General features: G+C 39.9%; 1 protein-coding gene across 7 annotated transcripts in view; it reads right to left on the minus strand.

Annotated features, from left to right (window-relative positions):
* Positions 1-22,352, minus strand: part of LOC117359220 (probable palmitoyltransferase ZDHHC1) — a 570,963-nt gene that overhangs the window by 56,550 nt on the left and 492,061 nt on the right. For all 7 annotated transcript variants that reach the window (XM_033941591.1, XM_033941593.1, XM_033941589.1 and 4 more), the window contains one exon: positions 20,218-20,320. In XM_033941591.1, coding sequence (XP_033797482.1) covers positions 20,218-20,320 — 103 coding nt within the window. The remainder of the gene's footprint in view (positions 1-20,217; positions 20,321-22,352) is intronic.

Consider the following 22,352-nt stretch of genomic DNA (forward strand, 5'->3'; position numbering starts at 1 on the left):
TGAGTAGTGGAGTGCCTCAAGGCTCAGTGCTGGGACCAATTCTGTTCAGTATGTTTGTGAGTGACATTGCTGAAGGGTTAGAAAGTAAGATTAATATTTTTGTGGATGATACCAAGATTTGAAACAGAGTGGACACCCCGGACGGAGTGGAAAACATGAAAAAGGATCTGCAAAAGTTAAAAGAATGGTCTAGCGTCTGGCAAATAAAATTCAAAGCGAAGAAGTCCAGAGTGATGCATTTGGGGGGTTGACATCTGAGGGAACCATATTTGCTGGGAGGTGAGAGGCTGATAAGCCCAGATGGAGAGCGAACCTTGGGTTGATTGTTTCTGAGGATCTAAAGGCATCTAAACAGTGTGATAAGGCGGTGGCTGTAGCCAGAAGGATGCTAGGCTGTACAGAAAGAGGAGTAACCAGCAGAGGAAGAGAGGTGTTGATGCCCCTGTATAGGTCGTTGGTGAGGCCGCACTTGGAGTACTGTGTTCAGTTTTGGAGGCTGTATCTGGAAAAGGATATAAAAAGACTTGAAGCAGTCCAAAGGAAGACGATGAAAATAGTATGAGGTTTGAACCAAAAGAAGTATGAGAAGAGACTGGAAGAGCTAAATATGTATACTCTGGAGGAAAGGAGGGACAGGGGAGATATGATACAGATGTTTAAATACTTGAAAGGCATTAATATAGAACCAAATCTTTTCCAGAGAAGAAAAAATTGTAAAACTAGAGGGCATAATTTGAGATTACAGGGAGGAAGACTTAGGAGCAATGTTAGGAAATTCTTCTTCATGGAGAGGGTGGATGATGCCTGGAATGTCTTCCCGAAGGAAGTGGTGGAAAGGAAAACGGTGATGGAATTCAAAAAAGCATGGGATAAAAATAGAGGATCTCTAATTAGAAAATGAAGGATGTAAAGTAAAGAACTAGGGACGGTATTGAACAGACCTGCGTAGGATGGGCTGGGGTGGGAATCAATGTGAATTCCACTCAGGGCAGGATTAATTCTTCGAGGGCCCCTAGGCACACAAGTACACTGGGCCCCCTAACCCTGCCACGCCCCACCCCCATTTATTTATCTGTTTTCTTATTTACTTCTTTATTTCCACTTGTATTTCTTTTATTATAAAATTCAAAACAAACAACAAAGATTACTATACCAGTGCCAGTGTACAGTTTTAGTTCTATGCAAGCCCCAAACACCTCTGAACAAATCCCCCCTTTCTATCTACTTGCCCAGGACTTCAACTCTGAACCCTTTCCATACGTATATAAATGTGTTCAAATGCATTGTAAAGCAGTAATACTATCTGAAACATAAGTCTATATTTTTTTTTTTTTTTGTATAAATATTTTTTATTCTTTTTTTTTAAATTCTTACATCAAGTGAAATACATGTAATACATTCAATTATACAAAAAAAACACTTGAAATTATCATTAAATTTTCTTACAATGTGAATTAAATAAACCCTTTTTCAGAATTTATATCATATTAATATTACAATAGTTTTCCCTCCCTACCCCTTCTATATGTTTTATACATGTGTTATTATATCTGATCAGTGGAATAAATTGTCAATGGTCTCCATATTTTATTAAATTTGTTAATATAACCTTGTTGTAATGCCAGTACTTTTTCCATTTTATATATATGACAAATTGAATTCCACCAAAAAGTGTAATTCAATTTAGTGTAATCCTTCCAGTTCTGAGTAATTTGCTGTATGGCTACCCCTGTTAAAATTAATAAAAGTTTATTATTATCAGCAGAAATCGGACTTTGTGTTCTCATTGCTGTTCCAAATAATATTGTATCATATGATAGTCCAACATGATTTTCTAATAAATTATTAATTTGGGGCCAAATTAATTTCCAAAAGGAATTAATGCAGGGACAAAAGAATAGTAAATGGTCTAATGTCCCCACTTCTATCTTACAATGCCAGCATCTATTAGATCTACTACTATCTAATTTTTGTAATCTCGTAGGGGTCCATAAAACTCTATGTAATAAAAACAACCATGTTTGACTCATAGATGCTGATCTTGTAGTATGTATTCTCCAGGACCAAAATTTTTGCCATTGAGATGGAGAAATTATCTGTCCTATCTCAATACTCCAAATATCCCTAAGTCCTGATCTCTTTTTTTTGTTTAAAAATTTGTTTATTTTCTTATACCATTTTGCGGCTTGGTGTCCTAGAAAATCCGCTTGAAAACAAAGGATTGGTAAACTATATTGAGTGTTAAGATTCTTCCATTCAGGGAACCCTTCCTGAATGGCCTGCTTCAATTGCATCCATTTAAAATATTGTGTTTTATCTAATCCAAATTTTTGTTGCAATTGTGAAAAACTAAGCAGTGATCCATTTACTATTACATCTTTTAAAGTTCGTATACCTGCTTTTATCCATTGTTTCCATACTATTTTAAATCCACCAATTTTGATCCTGGAGTTTACCCAAATAGATTGATTTAAAGATTTAGTCAAAGGATCTGGTGTTAAATTGCTTATAAATCTTAGTGTTTTCCATGTATCTATTAGAATTCTGTTGTCCTTATATCTCCTAGGCATTGTTATACTGATAAAATGTTCTGGATGTAAAGGAAACATGAGGCGCCATTCTAAATATAACCAGTCGGGTACATTTTCCATGAGATCTGGGAGGATCCAATACATTCCCTGTCTTAAAATATAGGCTTGATGGTACCTATAGAAATTTGGAAAATTTACCCCTCCTTCCTTAATTGTTTTTTGTAATGATGCTAAAGCGATTCTTGGTCTTTTCCCAAACCAAACAAATTTTGTTAGAATATTGTTTAATTTTTTATAAAATGACCCCTGAAAAAATATTGGAATCATACTCATTTGATAACAAACCACAGGTAAAATCATCATTTTAACTGTTTGGACTCTTCCCCACCAAGAAAGATGTAAAGGATTCCATTGCTCGCACATTTCTGTTATTTTTTTTAATAAAAGTTTTTCATTCTCTTTTACTGTGTCATCAATTGTATTTTTTATAAGAATACCTAAATATTTTAGTCCTTCCTCTTTCCATTTAAATGAATATGAATCAAATAGTCCTTTGGTGCAATGGATATTAATTGGAAGAACTTCAGATTTTTCCCAATTGATTTTATATCCAGAAAACTTTCCAAACTTTTCTATTAAATTAAGTAGATGTGGAATGGTGTCTTCTGGTTCTCTTAAATATAATAATATATCATCTGCATATGCAGATAATTTAAATTCCCAATTAGAAAATGTGATTCCCTTTATTCCCTTAGTTTGATTTATTGCAATTAATAAGGGTTCTAGAACGATATCAAATAGTAAGGGAGATAAAGGACAACCCTGTCTAACTCCCCTTAGCAAGTTAAATTTATCAGATAAATTATTGTTTATATTTAATCTTGCTCCAGGGGAGCTATATAATGTTTGAATCATTTTAATAAAACCAGGTCCTATACCAAACCATTCTAGAGTTTGATACATAAACTTCCATTCTACTCTATCAAATGCTTTTTCTGCATCTAATGATATTAGAAAAGCTGGATCATTCAAATTTTTTGCTAAATTTAGAGAATGAAATGCTAATCTAGTGTTATGTGAAGAATGTCTTTTAGCAACAAATCCAGTTTGGTGTATATCATTAATAAAAGGAAGAGCTTTTGCTAATCTTATAGCTAGCACTTTAGCAATTAATTTAGCATCTACATTCATCAAAGATATAGGCCTATAATTTGTTATCAATGTCGGATCCCTGTTTGGTTTTGGTAAGACAATTATAACAGAATCAGCCATAGTTCCCGTTATATTTCCATTATTTATTTGATATTGATATAAATTTAATAGATAAGGTAATAAAATATTTTGAAATGTTTTGTAAAATTCAACAGTATATCCATCTCCACCTGGAGCGGATCCAACTCTAAGAGCTTTCAATGCTGATTCTACTTCTTTTAAAGATATATGTTCTTCTAAACTTCCTTTTATATAATCCGGAATATTTGGTCCAATAAATGCCTTTAAAAATTCTATACCATCTTGTTCTTTATTTTCATAAGTATCAGAAGTGTATAAATCCTTATAAAAATCAAGAAATTGTTTTATAATATCTTCATTACTAGTGTGTGTATTGCCCTGTTTATCCTTAATTGCAATAATCTTAGATTTTCTTTTTTTTGCTTTAATAAAATTTGCTAATAATCTTCCATTTTTATTTGAATTTCCATAATACTGTACTTGCCGACAGAACATATCTTTCCTTACAAATTGAGAAGAAATCTCATTATATTTAACTTTTGTTTTTAATAATTTCTGCAATGTATCGTGTTCCCATTTAGTAATTAATTTTTGTTCTAATAATTTAATTTCTTGTTCCAATTGTATAAATTGTTTTTTAAGTTGTTTTTCCATATATGCAGAATATGATATGATATTTCCTCTCATTGTTGCTTTATAAGCGTCCCATAAAATTTCAATGTTTATGTTATCCAAATCATTAAATTGAAAGAATTCATGCATTTTTTCTTTAATATTTTCTATAAATTTTATGTCTGCAAGTAAAGCATTGTTAAATCTCCAAATTGGTTTAGAATAAACAGATATATCATTTTGTAGATCAATCCACACACCAGCATGATCTGATATAATAATAGGATCAATAATTGCTTTCATCACTTTTTGTGCTATGTTATTAGAAACAAATATATAATCAATTCTTGAAAAGGATTTATGGACCTGAGAACAAAAAGAATATTCTTGATCATTAAAATGAAGGATACGCCATATATCTACTAAATCACAAGTTTGTATCAAATTATCTAATCCTAATGATTTCATTATTTTACTTGGTTTTTTATCCAAAATAGGATCCATTACAGCATTGAAATCTCCAGCTACTATTAAATTAGAAGCAGCCAGTGGTAGTAATATCTGTTGAATATTTTTGAAAAACTCCATTTGATTTGAATTGGGAGCATATAAATTGAATAAATCCAGGGTTGTATTCCTCAGATTCATTTTAATATGTACCCATCTTCCTAATGGATCAAATTTTATTAACTTAAAATCTGCTATACATTTTTTATTTATGAGAATAGCTACTCCTGCTTTTTTTCCAACAGCAGGTGCATAAAAACATTTGGACACCCAACCCTCTTTTAGTTTATTAGATTCAATACCTGACAAGTGTGTCTCTTGTATGAAATAAATATCAGCTTTTTGCTTATGAAGAAAATTTAGTACTTTCTTTCGTTTGATTGGATGGTTAAGACCATTGACGTTAAGAGAATAAATTTTAAGAGCCATTTAAATTAAAAAGTAATATTTTAATTAAAATTTTATAAATATATTTTTGATCAGATATCCACACATGTTTAATATTTATTCTTCTAGTTATTATTAAACCCTTAATTTTAAGATTTTCTTTAATTAATTTCATCTCCCTTTTCCCATCCCCCTCCCTTCCCTCCCCATTTAGCAAAAATAGTGTATACTTGGTAACACGCATATCAAGGTCAGCCATAACACACTCCAAGAAGACCCTTTAGCTTTCCAAATACAGTTTAAGTCATTAAATATTTAAATAAAATTAAAATATAAATAATTCATATATTATATATCTGTGAATTCAATCAGTTACATATACATTTCTTAGGATATTTTAAAAGTCTATATTTATTACCATCAATTCATTAATAATTAAATAAATATAGTATTTTTCATTCTATCTCAAAAAACTTTTTCCTCTTATCTTATATTTTATTATAGTAATATCATTAATATGGGAACATAATGATATAGGAACAATAGTTTCACAAGTAAAGAATCTCCCCCCCCCCATGAGAGAACACCGCTAAAATCACACACCAGGCACATACATCGTTTTTCCACTTATCTGATTCTTTCTCTCTCTCTTCTCATTTTTATTTTCTTCTTTTTCCTTGTCTTCTTTCTTCTTCTTTTCTTAAGGAGATTATATTGAATAGTTCTTTACGATCTTCCAAAGTTATTATAATCCATTTTCTGATTTCTTCTTCTTCTTTTTTCTTCTTATATTTTATATTATATGTTCATGTTGTGTTTCCGGTATGAAAAAAATCCATTTCCTGCGTTCCTTACGCATAGACCTTCGGGATTGTAAGTTTTTAGATTTTTTAAGTCATTTTAAAGAGAGAAGAGGAAACACAATTTAAACAAGCATATATATGCGTCCGGTGTGCGACCCCGCAGCAGTCTCACCACAGGAAAAGAAAAACTTCACCCGAAAAACCATTCCCCTCAATTTTTTATTTATTTATTTTTTTTTAATCTCTGATGTTCCCATCAATATATTCTGTCTGTAATCAATTTCAAAGCAGGCTTTTAGTTATATTATCCTTTCTATATTACATTCATTTAAATTTATGTTAACTTTCTTTTTCATATTTTATATTATAATTATTTCCTGTTAAACTTACAAACATATAATTGCATTAAGCCTTTGAAATTTTTTTTTTTTTTTTTAGAATGTCTGTTACATTCTAATTCTATTGTAAGAGAGACGTTGAAAAGAATATATTTGAAGCTAAATAAAAACATTCTAAATCGTTGCATTTTGAAATATAGTAAATTCTTTAAAGTTATTTTCTCTATATAATTAATATATGATGATATATATAGTATAATATTTCCCCAAATTTATATTAATAAATTAAAGACATATTATTCAAAATTAGGATAACATAGGTATTTCTTGAGTTTGAATAAATTTCTCTAGTTTCTCAGCATCATCAAATGTAAAAGTTTTATTTCCGATGGTAACCTTCATGTTTGCAGGATACATTAATCCAAACTTTGCACCTAATTCTCTTAGTTTTGGCCTCAATTCCAACAACTTTTTCCTTTTTATAGCTGTGTTTTTAGCAAAATCAGGAACAAAGTGGATATAAGCATCTTGATATTTAAGACCTTTATTTTGCTTTGCTAGTTGAAGTATTTCTAAGACCTGTTGGTGGCGCAATAGTTTGAATATAAATGGTCTTGGTCCGTGTTGATTTTCTCCTCTCTTCATAGGCACTCTATGTGCTCTTTCTGCCTCTATGGGATATTTTGTTTTTATAGGAAGTAGTTTGGGTAACAGATTTTCAATAAAGAGTACCGGATTTCCCTTTTCTGCTCCTTCTGGTAATCCAATCAAACGGACATTACTTCTTCTTTCTCGATTAGAATAATCTTCAATTTCTTTAGTAAGTATTTCTATTTTTTTTCTATCTGTTCGACTGTAACTTGCTTCTTCTTCTACAAACATCATTCTTTCTTCTAGATTATTTGACTTTAATTCCAGGAGATCCATTTTTTTGTTTAGTGCTGAAACGTCCTCTGATATATTCGTAACTTTTTTCGTTAATACTGATAGCATTTCTTTTATTTCCTTTAGTTCTTTTACTACTTCTATATCTGTCATTTTTGAACCTGTCTCCTGTTCCGGTTTTGATCTTTTGCTGCTACCAGCCACCGCAAAGTCGTTTTTGTTCTGTTTTCCTGTTGCCATTCTTTTATCTTGTCTTCTTTATTAATCCAAGCTTTTTTTTTTCCTTATTTTTAAAGTTTTTTTTAGACTTTTTGCAGACTTTCAAGGTCTTTTTCTTGGAGCTCACTTATTAGCCAACCTTCCTCATGCGCTTCCAAGCCACGCCCCCCATAAGTCTATATTAATAACCAAGTTTGCAACTCCTCTCAACTGCCTCACTCATTGTCGTCCAACTTTAACCTATATGTATGTATAAACAATCAAATCTGTATCTCCTCTGGTGTGTTCCACTCCCTGTACATTAATTTGTAACAAAAAACAAGGCAACATGGAACAAAAGACCGGTAGACAATAAGGAGATTCAAATTAGATGTATTCATGGTGCTCCCAGGAACCATGCCTGATGCATTTCGCCAAACAAGGCTGGTCAATGCTAACAGAAAACCATGTCTTTCATACACACAGGACACAGAACCACCCTCATCCAGTATGGAGTAAGTAATCACAACCTGACCTTCCCCGCCCCTTTTTACAAAAGCATGGAAGAGATTTTTAGCAATGGCTGGCGGGCTGAATGTTCTGCGCTGTTCTTACGATCATAGGATTTCTATGACCATCAGAGCAGTGCAGAGCATTCAGCATGCTGGCTTGTGTTACAGTTTATGGGGTGAAGAAACAGTGGTGCATATCTCCCAATACTGAACAAAATATAAAGAGAGCAGATCTAAATTTGAAAAAAGAGAAATAACACATCACTTCACAAATTAACAAATAAAAATAAAACAAAAAATGGAAAAGATAATACCATTTTATTGGACTAAAACATTTTTTCATTAGCTTTCAGAGGTCAAACCCTTTTTCCTTAGGTCAGTATACTGTTGTTACAGCATTCTGTCCTGACCTGAGGAAGGAGAATTTGGTCTCTGAAAGTTAATCAAAAATGTATTAAAATTAGTCCAATAAAAGGATTTATCAAAACAGCTATAATACTACTTTATCCTAAAGCAATAAGATAAAAAAATATTTTTTTCTATCTTTGTCATATGGTTTCTGGTTTTCTCATCTTCTTGTCATTCTCTTCCTTTCATCCACTGTTTGCCCCTTCCAGAAACTGTCTGTCTGCCCCTTCCATCTCTCCTCCTGCACCCCCCCCCTTTGGTCTGGCATCCGTCATCTTCCCTCTGTTTCCTTCATGGTCTGGCATCTCTCCTTCCCTCCCCCCTGTGGTTTTTAGCATATCTTCTCATTTCCTCCGCTCAGATCCGATATCTCTGTCTCCTTCCCCATTCTCTGGCAACTCTCTCCTCTCTCTTCCTTTTCTTCTCTGGTCTTCCTTCTCTATTTCCTGCCTCAGTCTAAATTAAATTCTTACTACTCATACCTCAGTTTCCCTCTTTTCACTGTGTCTACTCACAGCTTGCTACCCCTTTCCTTCACCCCTCCACTATCTCACTAACTCTAAAGCAGCAGCAGTGGTGAGGAGGTGAGGGCCCTCACTGCTGCTGCTGCTTTCCCATATGCACCTGAAGCTGATGGCACACCCTAACCCTAACCCTCTTCCATCATCTGCCTCCTTCTCTCTCTTCTCCCCACTTCCATCATCTTCCCCCTTCTCCCCACTACCATCATCTTCCCCTTCTCTCTCTCTCTCTCCACCCCAGACAATCCCATCGTGTTATCTTGCCCCGTTCCTCCCATCCAGCATATGTTCCCCATCCAGCATGTGGGAAAGCAGCAGCAGTGGTGAGGGCCCCCTCACCTCCTCACCGCTGCTTTCCCATATGTGCCTGACACTGACGGCACAAGTCCTCCCCACCTCCATCATCTGCCCCTTCTCTCTCTGCCTTCTCCTGTCCCCACTTCCATTATCTGCCCTACCCCTTCTCTCTCCCTTAAGTTCTCCCCACTTCCATCATCTGCCCGACTGCCACTGTCTCTCTCTCTCTCCCGGCTCCACCCCAGGCCCATCTCCTTCCCTTACCTTCGTGAGGTCACCACTCACTTTATTTTCTGATATTTTTTTTCAAACAGTGACAGGCCCCCGGGAAAGTAAGATCGGAAATGCGCCCCCCCCCCGGCATCGGCGGCAACCGTTATGTTGCAAGCAGTGCTGCTGCTCAGCCAAAGTTTCCCTTTGATGTGAACTACCCAGGTAGAAACAAGAAGCTGCATCAGAGGGGAAGCTTTGGGCTGAGCACCGCTTGCAAGATAATGGTTGCCGCTGAAATTGGGGAAGCCTGATGCCAGGGAGGGGTACGATGCCAGGGGCCCCACATTGCCAATCTTACTTTCCTGGGGGCTTGTTGCCGTTTGAAAAAAAAAATGCTGAGTCTTCTGTTATTTCTTGTTTGCCCTCCTTTCAGCAGGCCCCCATGAAAAGTTTGGGCCCTAGGCACGTGCCTATTGGGCCCTCCTGTTAATCCAGCCCTGACACCACTAATATGGAACAGGAGGATGTTACTGGCCAGACTTTATGGTAGTCCTGCAAACAATGGGATGGTTGGATAGGCTGGAGTGAGCTTGGATGACAACTTCAGCATTTGGAACCTAGGAAAATACCAGAAATGGCCCAGAAATATCAATAAGTGCAAGGTGATGCATGTCGGTAACAAAAATCATATGCACGAATACAAGATATCCGGTGCTGTACTCGGAGAGAGCCCCCAGGAAAGGGACTTGGGAGTACTTGTAGACAAGTCAATGAAGCCGTCCGCACAATGTGCGGCGGCAGCGAAAAGGGCAAACAGAATGCTAGGAATGATTAAGAAGGGGATCACAAACAGACCTGAGAAGGTTATCAATCCGCTGTACCGGGCCATGGTAAGCCCCCACCTGGAATACTGCATACAACACTGGTTGTCGTACATGAAAAAGGACATAGTACTACTCAAAATTGTCCAGAGAAGAGCGACAAAAATGGTTAAGGGATTGGAGGAGTTGCTGTACAATGAGAGGCTACAGAAACTGGGCCTCTTCTCCCTTGAAAAGAGAAGACAGAGGGGACATGATCGAAACATTCAAGATATTGAAGGGAATTGACTCCGTAGAGAAAGAGAGATTGTTCACCCTCTCCAAGGTGGCAAGAACGAGAGGGATAGATTCCGTACAAACGTAAGGAAGTTCTTCTTCATCCAGAGATTGGTAGAAATCTGGAATGCTCTTCCAGAGGCTGTTATAGGGGAAAGCACCCTCCATGGATTCAAGAAAAGGTTAAAGTTCTTGCTGAACCAGAACATACGCAGGTAAGGCTAGACTCAAATAGCGCACTGGTCTTTGACCTAAGGTCTGCCGCGTGAGCGGACTGCTAGGCACGATGGACCACTGGTCTGACCCAGCAGCGGTAATTCTTATGTTTTTATCAAAGAAGAGACATGTTAATCTAATTGTGTATTTTTTAATGAGTATAACTTATGGGCAGACTGGATGGACCGTTCAAGTCTTTATCTGCCGTCATTTACTATGTTACCATTTTACTTTGCATTCCTCTTAAATCCTTCTGGCTTTCTTTCACCATTATTTGAACATCACTACTGGAACTCCCTAAATATCCTGTTTCAATAGTATCCTCCAAGGATACCTCACATTGAAGCATCCGCTCCCAGGCGACTCTCTGATTTCCCCCACATCTCAGTTTAAAAGCTTGTCTATCTCCTTTTTAAACGTTAGTGCCAGCAGCCTGGTTCCATCCTTGTTAAGGTGGAGTCTGTTCTTTCGGACAAGCTCCCTCTTTCCCAGACGGTTGCCCTGTTCCTAACAAATCTAAATCCCTCATCCCTGCACCATCGCCTCAACCATGTATTGAGACTTCGGAACTCTACTTGCCTCTTGGGTCCTGCGCATGGAACTGGGAACATTTCTGAAAATGCTACTCTGGAGGATCTGGATTTCAGCTTTCTAAGAGCCTAAATTTGGCTTCCAGAACCTCCCTCCCACGTTTTCCTATGTAATTGGTACCTACATGTACCAAGACAGCTGGCTCCTCCCCAGCATTATCTAAAATCTATGTAACACGTGAGGTCTGCCATTTTCGCACCAGGCAGGCAAGTGACCAGGTGATCCTCACGCCCACCAGCCACCCAGCTATCTACATGTCTAATGATCAAATCACCAACTACAACAGCCCCTGGAGACACATCCTCTATGCGAGAGGCTATTGCATCCCCTGGTGGGCAGGTCCTAGCTACAGGATTGTTTCCTACTTCACCAGGGTGATGCTCTCTTTCTAGGAGACTTTTCTCTTCCAAGGCAGCAGAGGTGGGACTTCTCTACAACATCCCTGTAGGTCTCCTCTATGTACAGACTCTGTCTCCCTCAGCTCCTCCAAGTATGCTACTCTAGCCTCAAGGGAACGTACTCGTTCTCTGAGAGCTAGGAGCTCTTTGCAGCGAGCACACACATATAACAACTTCTCACCAACCGGGAGAAAATCATACATGCAACACTAAATGCAAAAGACTGGATAGCAACCCTCTTGCTGCTGGACTACTGTTTGCATCTTGTTATCGAGTTGATTAATTAATTAACCTTATTAAGCTACTAGGAATATATTAGACTATTATGGAGAGTCTTGGATTTTATTATATGCTTTATTTAGTGTTTGTTTCTTAGATAGTCTTAGGGTTATATTGTATGCTTATTTAGTGTTTTGATTCTTTGTAGTAAAGCACAGTTACTTACCATAACAGGTGTTATCCAGCAGTCATATATTCTCACATGTGGGTGACGTCATCCATGGAGTCCTGGTACGGACAGCTGCAAAAGTGCATCAGCACTTTAAGAACTTTAGAAAGTTTGCAACTGACCGCACCGCTTATGCACGAGTGTCTTCCTGGCTGATGTAGCCACGCAGCTCTTCAGTTCAGTAAGCCAGCTAAGAAGCTAACCAGAGGAGGTGGGTAGGTTGTGAGAATATCTGCCTGCTGTCCCTTGATAACACCCGTTACGATAAGCAACTGTGCTTTATTCCAGGACAAGCAGGCAGCATATTCTCACATGTGGGTGACGCCAAGCTAACCAGAATGGGATGGGGGGGAAGTTTGGCTTTTAGGAAAACAAATTTTGCAATACTGCTTGGCCAAAGTGTCCATCCTGACTGGAAAAAGATTCCAGATAGTAATGAAAGGTGAAAGTATGAACCGAGGACTAAGTAGCAGCTCTGCAGATCTCATCAATAGGAGTAGAGTGGAGAAAAGCTACTGAAGCTGCCATAGCTCGAACTTTATGGGCTGTGACCTGACTCCCCAGTTGTAACCCAGCCTGAGCATAACAGAACGAGATGCACGCAGCCAACCAATTGGAAATCGTTCTCTTTGAAACAGAATGACCCAACTTGTTAGGATCAAAGGAGACAAAAAGTTGAGGCTTTGTCCTGTCAAGTTAGTAGGCCAATGCCCACTTACAGTTCAAAGTATGAAGAGCCAATTCTCCAGCATGAGAATGAGACCTGGGAAAAAATACTGGAATAACAATGGATTGATTGAGATGAAATTCAGTGACGACCTTAGGAAGGAACTTTGGATGAGTGCAAAGCACAACTTTATCATGGTGGAACACTGTGAAGAGTGGGTCTGCCACTAGTGCTTGAAGTTCTCACTCTCCTGGCAGAAGTAAGAGAATTGAGAGAAACTTTCCAAGTAAGGAATTTGAGATGAGCCTTACACATTGGTTCAAATAGACTTCATCAACATAGCAAGAACCATATTACGATCCACTGAAGGTGGTTTGACATTGAAAGGTCCTTTCATGAACCTGGAGATAAGAGGATGAGCACTGAGAGGTTTACCAAAGGTTGATAGCACTGAGATGGATGCTAATGGATGTGAATTTGAGGCCAGAGTCAGACAAACGAAGGAGATAATCCAAAACTGAAGAAACTGAGATGGATTTTGGATCCTGATGATGGCGACACCAAGCAGAAAAACGAGTCCATTTTTGCTGATAACACTGCTGAGTGGCTGGTTTTCTGGAAGCTTCCAATATGAGTTTGACAGACTTGAGAGACTCAGCCCAAGAGGTACCAAGCTGTCAGGTGTAAAGACTGAAGGTTGGGTTGAAGAAGAGAACTGTGACTCTGCGTGAGAAGAGATGGAAAATTTGGCAGATGTATTGAATCCTTAATGCTCAGTTGAAGTAGAAGGGAGAACCAAGGCTGTCTGGGCCATCAAGGAGCTATAAGTATCATAGTGGCTGACTCCTGCTTGGCTTTGCTAAGTGTCTTGAGAATAACAGGGAAGGGTGGAAATGCATAGAGAAACCTGTGCGTTCAATCCAGAAGAAAAGCATCCACCTCCAGACGATGAGGAGAGTACAGTCTGGAGCAACTTGTTGTGGGGAAGACACAAACAAATCCACTTGAGGAGTCCCCCACTGAGAGAAAATGGGGATGGAGAGCTGCTGAATTGAGCGTCCATTCATGAGGCCAAATAATTCTGCTGAGTTTGTCTGCTAAAAATTCTGTTCCCCCTGAATATAGATTGCTTTGAGAAAGATGTTGCGTGCAATTGCCCAAAGCCATATCTTCTGAGCCTCTTGACAGAGGAGAGAACCCGTCCCTCCTTGCTTGTTTATATAGTACATGGCGACTTGATTGTTTGTATGGACTAGAAGGACAAGATTGATTACTAAATGCTGAAAAGCTCTGAGAGCACAGTAAATTGCTCTGAGTTCCAGAAGATTTATGTGAAAATGTTCTCTGGGGGACCAGTGACCTTTAGTGTGAAGGCCATTCAGATGAGCTTCCCAAGCATTGGTTAACAAATCCGTGGTCAGATCTTTTTTGGTAAGGAAACATGTGAAACAAAAGACCTCTGGAAAGATTGGAAGAGCTCATCCACCACTGAAGTGACTGTCAAAGAGATGAAGTGACAAAAATGTGTTGAGAGAGTGGGCTGAGCTCCAAAAACCATTGAAGCATCCGGAGATAAAACCTCACAAGGGGAGTTACTTGGACTGTGGAAGCCAAGTGACCCAGAAGAACTACCATGGGCCTGGCTGAAATTGACTGAAGCTGAGCGATCTGATGACAAAGTTGGATTAGAGTATCCTGACGTTGTTGAAGAAGAAACGCCCTGAGTTGAGTGGTGTCGAGCCGAGCTCCGATGAACTGGAGCTTCTGAGATGGTTGATGTTGTGATATGGGGAAGTTGATCTCGAACCTCAAGTTCTGAAGAAATAGTATGGTCTGATTTGTCACTAAGAGTATACCTTGACTTGAAGGCACTGGGTTTAAGACCGCTGCCACAACCACAAGACACTTGGTGAAGACTCTGGGAGAGGATGCCAGGCTGAAAGGTAGAACTTTGAATTGATAGTGATTGGTGTGCCACTTGAAATCTGAGGTACTTTCTGTAAGCTGTATGAATGGGGATATGAGTATAGGCTTCCTTGAGATCTAGAAAGCTTAGCCAATCGTTTTGAGCCAAGAGGGGATATAGCGTGGCAAGAGAAGATTTTTCCTTGACAAGAAACTTGCTGAAGTTTCTGAGATCTAAAATAGGTCAGAGACCTGTCTTCTTCGGGACTAGAAAACAGCGGGAGTAAAACCCCTGGTTCTGCTGATCTGCAGGAACCTTCTTGATGGCATTGAGGAGGAGAAGGGATTCAATTTCCTGAAGAAGGGAGGACTGATGAGGGTTCAAAACAGACTCTCTTAGAGGATGATCTGGAGGAATGGAGATAAAATAAAGAGAGTAACCCTCTTGAATGATCTATAGAACCCAGAGGTCTGAGATGATGAACTCCCAACAATGAAAATAAAATTGGAGATGACCTCTGACTGGCTGATGTAAAGGAATTGAAGCTATGCTCTCTAGTAGCTTGTCAAAAAGATTGGGTCAATTTAGAAGACGCTTGAGGTTTGAGAGTGGTATTGCTTCTGTTGTGAACTATGGTCCGACGTGATCGCCACTAGGAAAACAGTCTTTATGGAAAGATCCTTTAGAGAGATCTGATCCAGGAGCTCGTAAGGAGGACGAGCCAGCCAGTGGAACAGCAGATTCAAATGCCAAATTGGACAAGGCAGGTGTAAAGCAGGCTGCAGCCTCTCCCGTCCCCCGCAAGAAGCAGGTCACGTCCGAGTGAGACGCAAGAGAACCCCTGAGAGAAGCAGGACCCAAGCAAGTGAGGCCCACAATCGGAACACGGAGCGATGAGATCACAAGGCCCTTTCAAAGGCCTGCTTGTAAGAAATCCAGGACCTATGCTACAGGAGCCTGAAAGTACCTCTAGGCTTTTGCAGAGGCTGATACAGTGGATTTCTGCTTACTCATGGAGGAGCGTAGCAATGACCACAGATAAATAGCCCCTAGCCATCAAAGCTGAGCACTCAAGTGCCAAGTCGTAAGACCAAAGCGGTCCAGATCTTGAAGTGCTATGGGACCCTACATGAGATGCCTCGGATGACAAGGATGACGCAGAACCCTCTCTATGCTCAATCGCACCAGGTCTGCGTACCACGATCTACTGGGCCAGTCCAGGGCCACCAGGATAACCTGGCCCAGCTTGAGACTCTGAGCACTTCGAGGACCCTCTGATCTGAAGTCACCCTTTACCACTCTGGTAGGTAAAGGGAGAGGCGAAAGAGCCTGGCATCAGAACTGCTTCTTAGCAGGGGCAAGAGGGCAATTGTTGGAGGACTGTTGACAGGACAGTCCCCCGAAACAGGCTCTGGAAAGAGCTTTGAAGTGTTGCACAGATGCCTGGAGCCCGGCATACAGATGAGGGTGCCGGTAAGGACGAAAATTTGGTCATCCCCAACCCCTTGCTGGGCGAGGCTTCAAACTGGGAAGCACCTTGGGCTTGTGGTCTGGAACACTGGCCATAACATCAACCAGACCCTGGCCAAATATGAACAAACCTTTGAAAGGCAACCTGTTCAGTGTAGTCTTGGAGGAAGAAGCACCAGACCACTGGCGAATCGACAGCATTTGCCATGCTGACACAGAATAAGTTCCAAGCTTAGCAAAAACCTTCATCATGTCATATAGGGCATCTATTTGAAAATTAACCCTGGAAACCAGGATGTCTAGGTCCCGAAGGACAACCTCCTTGAGATCTTGGCGCAGTCTGGTGTAATATGCATGGGTAACAAGGGAGGTGGCCGCTGTAGCTCTCACTCCTGTCGCCGTGGAAACAAAAAGGTGCTTGAGAATGAATTCCACTCACCTGCCTGGAACATCCTTCAGGACAACCCCTCATCCAAGGGTTAGGACGTGCTCTTAGCAACCTGCGCCACAGCCAAATTTACTTTCAGCAGAGCCAAACGTTTGGTGAATTCCGGTTCGATGGGAAACAAACGCACCATGGCCCTAGCACATTTTAGGGAACCCTCCAGGGACTCTCCAGACCTCTGAAAGGAACCTAGCCAAGTCCGGATGTCCGGATGTCACTCAGAATGGAGCATTCTGCGTTCTCTGTTGTCCTGAACACAGGTCAACTCTCAGCGGGACTCAGAAATGATGTCCATCAGGCTGCTAGACTTAACTAGCCTACACACTGCTATATCGTGGGACCTACTCTCAAAGTTTTAGAAAATAAAACACGAGCAGAAAAGATAAGCTTAGGCTTGTAGGAAATGAAACTGGATATCCAGGCTTGAGTGACAGGAGATGTCCACAGAGGGAGGGGCTAGAAATTGGTTTCAAGTTCCCTACAGTTTCCAGGCTGGAAAAGATAAATGACCCTAGGGTGTAGATTCCAGAGGATATTGTACAAGAACTATGTAATCTCTCATAAATAAGTCAGTGCTGAGTTCCAGAGTGAGGGGACAGTGACAGAAAAAATATTATTTCTCATGGTGTTAATATGTCTTAATGATGGGATTGCAAGCAAATTTTGGTTAGATGATCTAAGAGTACGCTGAGTGGAGTGGGGTATTAGAAGTCTATTGATGAATTTGGACTGCCCTGCTTTTTTGGTTTTGAATGCTAATAGCATAATTTTATAAGTGATATGGTGCTCGATAGGAAGCCAGTGTGCTTTGACCAGAAGAGGTGTGAAGTGATCAAATTTTTTTGCATTGAAAATGATTTTGACGGCAGTCTTTTGGACTATTTGAAGACACCAAGTTTCTTTCTTTGGCAACACCCTATATAAGGGAATTACATAGTCCAAACAAGAGATAACTAAAGAGGAGATGAGGATGTTAAGGGAAGCATGGTCTAGTTACTTAGCAAGAGAGCGTATCATGCAGAGACGGTAAAAGCATTTCCATACAACAGAGCTGATATGATCATGGAAAGTTAGTATCTTGTCAAGGGTGATTCCCAGAAGCTTGATAGATCTAACAGACTGCACTGGGGTGGACCTAAATTCTATAGGAGAAATTAAGAAAGCAAAGAGTTGAGAAGAGCTAGGAGCTAGGAGACCCTTGAGAAGAATGCTGGCTTCAACCTAATCCTTGGTAAACTGAACTAGACCGGCCTGTTCGGTAGAGCTTGGCGTGACCAGAGAGAGCTCAAGCTTGGTGACAGGCAAATGACCTGGTAGAACGAGTCTGAGTGACAAAGAGATCCTCAGAGAGAGTGAGTGACTGGGAGAGTCTTCAGAGAGCAGCTGAGGGCCCAGTAGAGCTTGGAGTGACCAGAGAGTACTCAAGCTTGACAACCAGTGGAAAGTGAGAGTGTCCAGGACCAGTGGGGATCAAAAGGCTGGGAATTCAAGTGACAAGCAGTGGCCCCAGAGTGACCTGGTAGACAGACAGAAGAAAGCTGCTAGAAGAGTTCAAGGATCTAAGCTGATGGGGACTGGTGATTGACCGGCGGAGGGACCAATGGGGCCAATTGCGACCAGTGGAGAGACTGGTATCAGGAGTTGTCAGAAGACCCAGAAGGAAACAGCCTGTAGACTGTGACACACCTATACCCTGCTCTGACCGGCAGGGGGTATAGTTGTGTTGAATCTTGGCCTGTCGGCCTGGCCTCCTCAGGTAGGAGGAAGGCTTTTCAGGTTAGAACAGACCTAGGCTCCTGCCTAGTCTGCCAGGCCCCACTGAGATCCTCTTTGCCCAAAAAGGAGGTGACACAATTTTAAGTCTGTTCAAAACTTGTTCATTAGCTTTACTAACCAAGAGGGTCCACCCACATAGAATGTAGCACTTCAGCATGCAGTTGAAATACCATACAGATGTCAGAGTTGTCAGAATGGCTTACAGTTGGAATATGGCATGTAATGGCAATTCCCTGGACTTGCTTTGCCTTGAACACAGTCCTTTTCACCAGGGTTCCAGAAACACAAAAATGCCACAAAAATAAATCTCCAAAATCATGAAAACAAACTGCCTAACAAAGCAGGAACCCAAAGTAGCAACTGTGCCTTAATGTTCCAACTTTCAGCTAACCTAGCTGAATAACATTAAAGAGTTCAGAGCTGACTTCTAAGCTCATTAGTAACAGCTGCGTTTCTCAGCTCACGGAGCACAGCAGGATAATAGATAAGCTGCAGAGTTTTACTGAAGCTTTCACACAGGCAATTTACACTTATTCAAGATACCGTGCTCTTGAAAACTGACCTCTGGGCAGCCCCCAAAGTGAAACAGAGAGGCTCTCCTGCTATCTCTAATCACTGCCAGCTGGGGCTTGGATTACGGGAGCCAGCACAAGCACAGCCTTGCTTCACTCCCTTTAGGAACTAACCTCCATTTCAGCAGGGGAATTATCAGCTTCCACAAACGACTCAGAGATCTCCATGGCTTCTGCCTTCTCAGCAGCAGCTGGGGTTGAGCTTGGGCAGTCCTCAGACATCTCTATGTCCTCACTAAAGTGGGGTTGAGGAGAGAGACTTCTCTCCTTCTCTTCCTACTTGTACTGCTGTAGGTCATGCCTTGCCCGAGGCTCCTCAGCTCCTGCTTGGTCCCTGCTCTCCCCGCTGTGATTCCATGCTCTGTTCTTATGTGAGTTAAAGCCCCACCCCTCTCTCTTAGGAGCCGGAGGGTTGGGCAGGAAATCCCTAGGGAAATCATACAGCTTCCTCCTAGGCTGGTAATGTGCATACCTTGCAGGATTAGGACTCCATTTCTCAACAAGAGTCCTATCAGGCTTTCTGGAGTATCTATACTGAGATGGCGCTCCCTGCTGGATATTCCTATGCTCATGTCTCTCCTGCTCCACCTCACTGTCTGAGGGGTAGTCAGCCATTTCCAAAACTTTACTTTTAACCTGGTCAGCCCTTCTGACCAGGGACTGTGTTCTGCTTTTATCCCTTACAGGGACAAAGCTGGCTACAGGTTTGTCACAAGACCCAGAGAGCACTAACCAAAGCTGACTGGCGAGTGACTGGTGGAGGGACTGATAGAGCAGGTGGCAATCAGCAAAGCGACCAGTAATAGTATCATAAGCTGCCCGAAAACCCGGAGGGCCAATGAGGGCCAGAGAGGAACCGGTGGCGACCAGGAAGTGTTGGAGAAGCCTGGTTGAGTTTTAGAAGCATGGCAGTAGGAGATAGAAGACCATAAGTGCCTGGAAATGTTGGAGTAATGGGTGTTGACCGCTCGGCCTGATCACAGTATGTTTCTGGTGGATCTTCATCCTAGGATAGATTAATTTGTGTGCAAGTATGTTTTGTTGGATGATTAATTGGCTAAAAGCCTAGAATTATGTGTTTGCAGTGGAAGACAGGTCATAGATATATTCATACTTGAATGAAACAATTATCTCTCAATGGAAATCGTATATCTGAGAGCTCTATAAGAATCCATGAGTATGTTACCTTGCAGTGGAACAGGAATTAATGGCTGCTTTTTAACTTTTTCCTTGTCTTGATCATTGATGACTTCATTAGAAACTTTAAATATTTTCTTTTTTCTCCTTTTCTGCAAGCATAAGAAATAAATATTAAGTCTTCTCAGAATTATGTATCTGGTGTTTTATAATTTACTTATTTTAAACATTTCCTATATTTTTTATTTATTTAAAACATTTATATACCACACAACCAAAAATCTCTGCAGGCTACAAAGAAACATACTCACTAAAAACTACAATCCTTACAACAATATCACTCCACACTCTTTAAAAAAAACAAAACAAACCCTCCTGAAAATAACATGCCTTGCAAAAAGATAAAAATGTTGGAATCTGATGAACTGTTTCCGTAACAGCGTTCCACAACTGAGGGACTGCCACACAAAAAACAGAGAGTGAATAGACACCTTACTTAATTGCTGCAATGAGGGTATTTCCAACAACTGCATGGACTGAGAACACAAAGAGTGAGAAGGCTTATAAGGCACAATTAGATTAGCTACCACCTCAGGCAAGGTTTGATGTAATGCCTTATACACTAAAACCACAATCTTGAACTGAATCCTCCAAGCAATTGGAAGTCAATGCAAATCAATTAACAAAGGGGACACATGTTCACTATGTAGAATGCCTCAAATCACTCACGTTGCCCCATTCTGGGCCACCTGTAAGGCTCTCAATGACTTCTTAGGAAGCCCACACAAAAGCATCGCAATAATCAAGATGTGGCAGTACAAAACATTGCATAGCCTGATGAAAATTGGTAGGAGAAAGTAAACCTCAAAGTTTCAGCACTAAACAAATCTTTAAAAATACATTCCTAACTACAGCAGCAATAAGGCCTCCGAAATCACAGTGAGGCGTCTAACAACACCCCTAAGCTTTTTATCTCATATTGCACTGGAATATGAACCCCATCATATACAAAAAAACAAGGGGGATCCCAATGTCCCAGATGCTGACTAGAGTATTACACAGGGACAAATTTGTCTACATCCCTGCAGGAACTTAATTTCCTTGTCCCATCCCTGCAAGTTTTGTCGCTGTTGCTGTCCCATTCCTGTAAGCTCTGCTTTAACCACACAAGCCTCAAATACATATGATTTTAACGTTTTTGAGGCTTGTGCAGATGAGGACAGAGCTTGCAGGAATGGGAATGGGACAGGAAAAGAACTTGCTGGACCAGGAAAATGAGTTCCCACGGGGACGAGGAAAAATTTGGCCCCGTGTCATTCTCTAATGCTGACAACCACAAAATCATCCAATCCATAATGGATTTTTTTGTGTGTGTTCTATTCCTGACTCTACTGAATGTTAGTCTCATGAGTCTCAAAAAGACAAAAAGAAACTATACTGGAGCTTAATATTAATTTTATTTAAAATAATTTCTTTACTACTTTCCAAATGATAGCCCATCTAAAGTGAAGAATGAGGTAGGTAAAAAATGGCCAAAATATCAGGGTCAATATTCAAAGACACAGCTAGATGATTTAGTCATTTACCTTACAACTAATATTTCATACCCTCTCTGATTAGAGCTGCTATTCATGCAGTCCTCCTAAAACGAATAAACTTATTCAGACAGCAGCTGAATATTCCCCCTCTGTAAATTTTGGTTGCACTTGAATGCCCCAACACCTCATTTTCCTGTATGAAAAAACTTCCTTTTAGCTGGACATCAACTTGTTTAGCCAACATTTATTCATTAGCCAGCACTGAATTGTTTTTTTAAAGTATTTAAATAGTCAGCATCATAAGTGCCTTTCAGTAATGGCCTGGTCATGTAAATATAAAACAAATGTCATGTAATTCATATATTTATATTAAAGGTGTAATATTATGGAATTTTCTCACAACAGGGTTATGTAAGCCTTTGCTGCAGTTGAATCTTCCCTGATGTATTGAATTTCATTCTGCTGAATTTTCAATGATCATATTTTGTTGCTATAAGTTTCAAATAATTTAGACTTATGCTTTTACTTTGCTTCTTTTTATGTTGTTTTTGTATATTTTATTGTATACTACCAAGAACTGTTGGAAAGTATGGTCTACAATTTTATTAACTAAATAATAAAAATAGCTCCCCAGTCTACCTAAGTA

The sequence above is a fragment of the Geotrypetes seraphini genome, chromosome 4 (assembly GCF_902459505.1).
Source record: "Geotrypetes seraphini chromosome 4, aGeoSer1.1, whole genome shotgun sequence".
Lineage (NCBI taxonomy): Eukaryota > Metazoa > Chordata > Amphibia > Gymnophiona > Dermophiidae > Geotrypetes > Geotrypetes seraphini.